Here is a 7,578-nt window from a genome sequence, read left to right on the forward strand (position 1 = left end):
CTAGATACAAGTGAAGTTTTAAGAAATACTGATATACTAATGATATACCAATGTTATACTTGAATTTAATTTATAATTAATGCAATTGTTATACGATTAATATACTAATGTTATACTCAAAATAGATTTAGAATGATGTTGATATATATAATATTAATACATCGATGAAATACTTGAAATAAATTTTCATTGACTACTAATATACTATGGACATCACTTTTAAATTTTAAATAAATTTTGAATTAGTGCTAATAAACTATTCATACATTAATATAATATTTAATATATGATGATATACTATTGATACACCAATATAATATTGTATTTTAAACCGATGATGATATACTATTGATACATTAATGATATAAATGCATTATTAATTTGTATTGATATAAATGTAAAATACCAAATGTTATATTTTAGGTATATTATTTTGAATGATATAGTTCATATATGGCATATAATATTATTGTTCATATATTTTTCTCTCTTTAAATCTGGTATATCGGTCAACTTATATATACGAAACATTAAGTATACAAATTATACAATTGATACATCAAATTAAATGTATCTTAAATGCATTAAAATCATATCAAAATTTGAAAATAGATCAAATTAATCGATTTACATTACATTTGATATATTAGAGTTGAAACAAATAACGTCATCAAGATATACCATCAAAAGTAGATAATTCTTCTCTCTCTCTTTTCTTGAAAAACATTAAAAAAAAAAAAAAAAAAAAAAAAAAAAAAAAAGAATTAACGCCAAAACCTAAATCAAACGAATGGAACGAAAATAACTTCATATAAAAAAGAACCAATAAACTAAAAAAATAGCGTCCACCATGACACAATAAAAAATTATGGTACATAGTTTACAAATTATATGTAATTTAATTTATTTAAAGTATATCAATTTACTAATATATCAAAAACAAAGTATATGGATTGGTTGAATCAAATATACTCATTAATACATAAATAAAGGTAAAATTGAAATAATAATAAAAACGAAAATCCCTTCTTTTTTTTTTTTTTTTTTGCTATATTTACAATTTTAGAAAATCATTCCTACATTTACAAACATCCTTACCTTTCTTTTTTCTACCCATTACAAATTTCCTTTTTTTTTTTTCTTGCTTAGTGTAAAGATAGTAGGAAAAGTTCATTCATGGACAAAGAATAAAGAAAACCAAACTCAATAAAGCTTCAATGGAAGAAAAAAATTTATTCTTTTTCTTTATCTATATTTTCTTAATTAAAAAAAATTGACTTAGCTTTCTTTGCCCTTTCTTCCTAAACAAGCTCACAATTATTCTTTTTTTGCTTTTTATTCACAAAATACAACAGATTATATATATGTAATCTACAATTTCACCTTATTTCTTTCTGTCAGCTCTCCCCAAAGCAAATTTCTCTCAACCTCTTTCAAATCTTCCATGCCATTTTTCTTTATTATTCTATAGAAAAAATGTAAGAACTCTCTATTCAAATTGAACTAAAAAAAAAAACGCAAATGATAGAAATCACCCCTAAAGTATGGTGGTAGTTGCGATTAGACGCTCAAACTTTCAATTGTAAAAGTTATATCCCAAAACTTCTACAAGTATTAAAATTAAACTCTCAAACTTACAATAATTGTAGAAATTGGACCTATAGATGATAAAATTGAACCCTTAAACTGATACAGAAGTTATAATATGTACAATTATGTAAGTTTGAAAGTTTAATTTGACCCAGTTTTAACATTTAAGAATATAATTGCAACTATGACCATACTTTAGAGGGGTTTTTGCAATTTACCAAAAAAAAAAATGAAACTTTCGATTACAGATCTTTTTTAATTATTCAGGGAGAATAACACATCTTATTAAGCAAGAATAACACAACTAGGTCAAGTCTGTCAAAGATCCACTTCGCATTTGGTATCATCAAAATTAGGTGTAGTACCATTGATCTTAAACCAGAGGTGATGACAATATATCTCCATCAATCGACGTTTCGACGTCCATTTGTTCAAAATGTAGCTGATTCGAACAAAGATATTAATTTTTAGAGAGAGATGAACTGATTTAGAAAACCCCGTACAAAGGAGAGATAACTAAACAAAGAAACTTATTTTTATCCATAAGCTTAATTTTTAAAATCCAAAAACCAAAAAAATAAAATGATTAATCTATAGTTTAGTTTGATAACCATTTTGTTTTTTGTTTTTATTTTTAAAAATTAAGTCTATGGACACTACTTCCACCTCCAAATTTCTTCATTTGTTATCTATTTTTTACCAACCGTTTAAAAAACCAAGCCAAATTTTGAGAACCAAGACAAGTAGCTTTCAAAAAATTGTTTTTGTTTTTGGAATTTAGCTAAAAAGTCAACCATTTTACTTAATGAAGATGCAAGTCTTTGTAAAAAAATGTGAATGAAATAGGCTTAATTTTGAAAAACAAAAACAAAAAACCAAATTGTTATTAAACGAGACCTTAGTAATTTAGGTTAACATTTGGGTCATTTTCAAATATAGAAAAATGAGTAGACGTATTTTCAAATATAAAATATCACTATCTATCCGTCTATGGTTATCTATCAATGGTAAATAATGACAGTTCGCAAGATTTAAAAATTTTCTGGCATATTTTCCATTTAAAACGATTACCCTTGAAATCGAGGTAAATCCGATGAATTTATCCCTTGAATTCCGAACAGAAATACAATTTTAAAGTAAAAATAAAGATGGTAGTTAACATCAACAAAACCTAAGAGCATTTGTATGTTGTATATATCTGTGTTAAAAGTAAAATGTTTATACCTGATTTTGGCTGAGAAGCGAAGCTCCAGACGTATCCAATCCGGAAGCACCCGCCTCCCAAATGGGTATATGAAGTGAACATGGACAGTGGGGTTGAAGACGGTCTCGTTTTGGGGCATCAACGTGAAGGTGGGGATGTCGGAGTAAAACGGTCGGCCCAAATCGTCTTTGACTATCATCTTCATAGAATCCATATGAATGGAGGCTCTTTTGTTAGGGTTGTGGCTTTTGATAGAGAAAACTATGGTGGCATTGAGCTTTCTATTAGTTGAACTATCGGCTGTGACTTTGCCACTTTCCACCATAAGACGTGGGGTTTTAGGGATCACAACAAGCCAACATGTGAGCATTGCAACACCAACAAGAAATATTACGCACAACAAGCTTCTTCCTATGATCCTTATGATTCTCGTGCGTTTTATCGTTCCATGTCGCCTATAGGAGCTTTGGTTTGATGCCCTAATAACGGATGATGATGTTGACGATGATGATTCTCCTTGTGTAGTAGTGCTTCTCATTGTTGTTTAACAAGTTTTTACTTCTTTTGGTTTTTCAAATTTGTTCTCTCAATGTGTAAGTGAAGGGATATATATTGATGATTAGTGATATAAGAATTGTGTTTGTGTTTTGGTTTGCTTAATTAAGGGGTACAGGAATATATGCCACTATTTAACCATCGTTTTTTTGTGTTTACTTGTAGTTCAAGATTTCGGTTATACCTTTACTGTGTTCGAATGTGGATAAGGCTAAAATAATCAAGTCTATACATCAAATCCGACGTGGCAAAAAGAGGGAAAAACAAGTGGCACCATGAGGTTTGTGTAGACAACTTCAAGGTAGGCGAAGAACTTACTTTAGTAATTATAAATATAACAATCAGACTTAAAACGTTGACAAATATAACATAGCTTAGATCCAACTCTCACGGTCTATTGATGATAGGTTAAGTCTTTAATATGGGTCTATCAACGAATGGTGATAGGGTTGTTTTCAAGGAAAGAAAGATGAACCAACTTATTTATAAATATATCAAAATATCACTATCTATCCATAATAGACCGAGATAAACATCTATCAGTGATAGACAGTGACATTTTTTCAGAAATTTTGTGCATCCCTTCTCACCACTCACATCTAAAAAATATTAATAAAAAGAAAAAAAAACAAAATTTGCCACATGGAAAATTATGATTAGACAATTTGATGGAATGCACAAAGATAGGTGATGTTCGGAATGTACTTATGTATTTTTCTTTTACCATTTTAAATAATTAACCTAGATTATATCACTAATATGGTCAACAACAGGAGTTATGTTGATAGATTTTATTGTATTTGTAATTCTTTAAAAATATTGTTGTATACTTTATTATTAGTGCTAAAAGTGTTAATCATTGTAGTTATCCTATTTATAAAGTACGGAGACTTTAATTTAACTAAGATGTAACACGTCTTTTATGTAAAGCAAAAATTGTTGTATGCACAAACATGTGTTTTTCAAAATAGATACATTTTTTAAAATATATATATATAACTTTTATACAAGAAACATCTTGTATTGTATTTTCAAGCGTCAAACACGTAACTTTTCTGGACTTTATATAGACAAATTTATTTTGGAATTTATACAACTCTATCTTGATTTTATATACACAAATGTATTTTTCAATATCTACAAATTATTAGGTGTATTTCCAATAATATATACTGCTTATACTACGTTATCATTTTAATTAGTGATTCTTATCTATGTGTATTTCACAATACATATAGTGGTATTTTAGGTCGTCGTCCTAATCAGTATTAGTATCTATCTATGTAATTTAAGTATTTTAACTTTTTTTCATTCCCTAATGTGATGCATGGTTATTATCGTCTCGTTTGATAACCATTTGCTTTTTTTGTTTTTGTTTTTTAAAATTAAGTCATAGAAAGTACTTTCACCTCAAAATTTCTTGTTTTGTTATCAACTTTTTACCAATGGTTTAAAAAACCAAGTCAAAATTTTAAAATTTTAAAAAGTAGTTTTTAAAAACTTGTTTTTATTTTTGGAATTTGGTTAAAAATTTAATCATTTTACTTAAGAAACATGAAAATCATTGTAATAGATGTAAGGGAAATAAGCTTAATTTTCAAAAACCAACCACAAAAAAACAAAATGATTACGAAATGAGGGCCTACTTGACTAGTTTTTAGTTTCTTTTTAATTGAAACAAATTTAGAATTTTAGATTTCTTTTTTTGGGTTTTTTTGTACGGTGGCATTTGGGAGGCACAAATGAAAAATGGCCACTTGTAGAAAAAGTAATAGAAAGTGATCTTCTGCTGACATCATCCACGTGTTATTTCATCGCTTCGCCCCTGAGATGCACCCCGTGCTTGCCAACTCGATCCTCGATGAATGGTCACTCAATACCCAGATGCATGATCACTCGATATGACTGCAATCGACACGTATATACTCGATCATAGTCACATCATACTCGAAACTGGATTAATGTATACTCAATCATTTAGTCACATGTAATGTAGCGAGTAAGGATCACTATGTAGCATGTATCGTGTATTGGGTATCAAGCAATCAAGTATCGAATATTTATATCATGCATCGAGTATCAAGTATTGAACAAAATACTTACTTTCTGGTGTTTTTTGTTATTCTATGCAGTATGGCAAGACAATTCAAGATTCCTCCCCAGGATCGTTTTCCAGGCCAAGCGACCACTCTATCCTCTTATATTGGGACAACTAACAAGATAGTGAAAGAGAAGCTTACTCCCACTTAGCTTGCCCTCTTCAAGAAGACGGTATTTAGACGATATGTGGACATGGACATTATCTTCAACAGTTCATTGGTTCACTACATTCTACTGAGGGGGGTTGTAGACGATAGGAAGGATACATTGACCTTTGATTTGAATGGTACAGTTCTAATATTCTCCAAAGAAGACTTATTGTTGGTGGCAGGATTATGTTAGTCACCTAATCCAACAATTGTAAGGAGGGGTGAAGCACTTGAATCACTATATATAGGTACTTCAATAATTATTTTGCAAGGGACATTCACATTGGTAACTAAGAGACAGTGTACAAGGAGATGGAGTTTGAGAACGACATGGATGCTGTGAAGATGATATTGGTCTATTACACTGAATTGGGTATGATGGGGAAGGAGTAGACAGGGCCAATGTTGACAAGACCTTATTAATTGATGTGGAGGATTTGGACTACTTCAATTCCATAGATTGGGGAAACGTGTTATGGGAAGGATGTTACTTGGACTACAAAGAGATTGAATGGTAAGGTAGATAACTACAAAAAAAAAAAAAAAAAAAAAAAAAAAAAGGTCCAAGAACAATAAGAACTACATTGTCAAGTACAACCTATTGGGGTTTCCTCATGCATTCTAAGTAGCAACCTACCAGGGTTTCCTCATGTGGACGATTTGAATTACATCAAATCCATGGATTGTGTCAATATTTGTAAGTGTATGGACCTATTAATTTTATATGAGCAAATTGTATATTTCCATATTATAAGGTTTCAAGAAACTGTGTGTATATTTCCATATTAAGCAACTGTATATGTATCAAGTACACATGATTTTAGGTCTCATGTATCGAGTAACATGCATCGAGTATGGTTTAACATGTGTCGTATATCGGGTATTGTAAGTTCAATTAATGTTTATCAAGTATTGTCAAGTAATCGTGTATCGAATAGCGTGTAACGCAGATTAAGCAGCGAGTAACATGTAAATTGAATCGAGTATCGAGTATTTATCAAAATGTATTTACTTTAGAGAATGAACAATCTATAATATGAAGTAATAAATTATAAATTACTTTCAAAATGTTATACATTATTTGACATCGATTGTGTCGGGTCCCTTGAGTCTTGGTCCTTGCCTGTTTGTTGCATTTGGACATATCAAGTGGTTTGTTGCACTTTTTTCTATTATGACTCGGTTGGCCACACCGTCCACATTTCTTAATGTGACATGTTCTCTAGCAAACGGTATCCTGTTTACCCTTCGTCTACCAACATGTATTGACTCCACGTATGCTAGCACTAGAGAATCAACACTATAGAATCTACTACATAGAGTAAACAAATTGATATTGCACTCTTTAACTGCAACAATAACGTGCAAACATGGAATCTCCAAACACTGAAATTGTATGCAATTACATTCTTTAGTGTTAAGGTTGACGATACCATCTAATCCATTGTCCTTGACATGAAATCTATAATAATTGGTTGGATTTACTCAGTATCACCTAGCTTTGTCACACTCTAAACCTATTATTTCCTCTGCATACTTTGAACGTGTTGATGTACTATTAGACCACATTATTCGCCGCTCATGAAACCAACCTTAAATTAGACCTCTTCTGTATTATAGCAATAAAGTTATTGGCAATAAGGGAACCGTTGTTGTAGTTCATTATTTGAACCCGGTGGCGCTTAAACTCTGATTCTCTATACGCTCTGCAAGCATCGTGAAACAATTTTCTAATGGACTCGTCCTTGAAGTATTTCTCCATGTTCCTTTTCAAATGGAAGATACAAAGTCCGTGGTAAGAATTGGGGAATACAATGTCAATGGCATTAACTATACTCTGTCTATAGTCTGAGACGATTTCAAGGTTAAGGAATTCTCCAATTGCTGTTTTAAGGTTCGTCATAAACCACTTCAGGGGTCGGTTATTCTCACTATCAATAATTGCATATGCCAATGGGTACAATTGTTTATTACTGTCCA

General features: G+C 30.5%; 1 protein-coding gene across 1 annotated transcript; it reads right to left on the reverse strand.

The window, feature by feature from the left end:
• Positions 1-1,695: 1,695 nt before the first annotated feature.
• On the reverse strand, positions 1,696-3,420 carry LOC120084246 (uncharacterized protein At1g08160-like). The gene is made up of 2 exons (XM_039040147.2): positions 2,815-3,420; positions 1,696-2,032 (listed from the first exon to the last, which is right to left on the reverse strand). The coding sequence occupies exons 1-2, from the start codon at positions 3,330-3,332 to the stop codon at positions 1,909-1,911; spliced, it is 642 nt and encodes a 213-aa protein (XP_038896075.2). The 5' UTR covers positions 3,333-3,420; the 3' UTR covers positions 1,696-1,908.
• Between the last annotated feature and the right edge of the window lie 4,158 nt (positions 3,421-7,578).

This window comes from Benincasa hispida, chromosome 8 (assembly GCF_027475165.1).
Source record: "Benincasa hispida cultivar pf3 chromosome 8, pf3_genome.v1.1, whole genome shotgun sequence".
NCBI classification, from domain to species: domain Eukaryota; kingdom Viridiplantae; phylum Streptophyta; class Magnoliopsida; order Cucurbitales; family Cucurbitaceae; genus Benincasa; species Benincasa hispida.

Coding starts and splice junctions, on each gene's coding strand:
- LOC120084246 (XM_039040147.2), bottom strand. CDS start 3,332: ATGAGAAGCACTACTACACAAGGAGAATCATCATCGTCAACATCATCA. Junction 2,033..2,814: donor CGCTTCTCAGCCAAAATCAG/GTATAAACATTT, acceptor TGTTCGAATCAG/CTACATTTTGAACAAATGGA.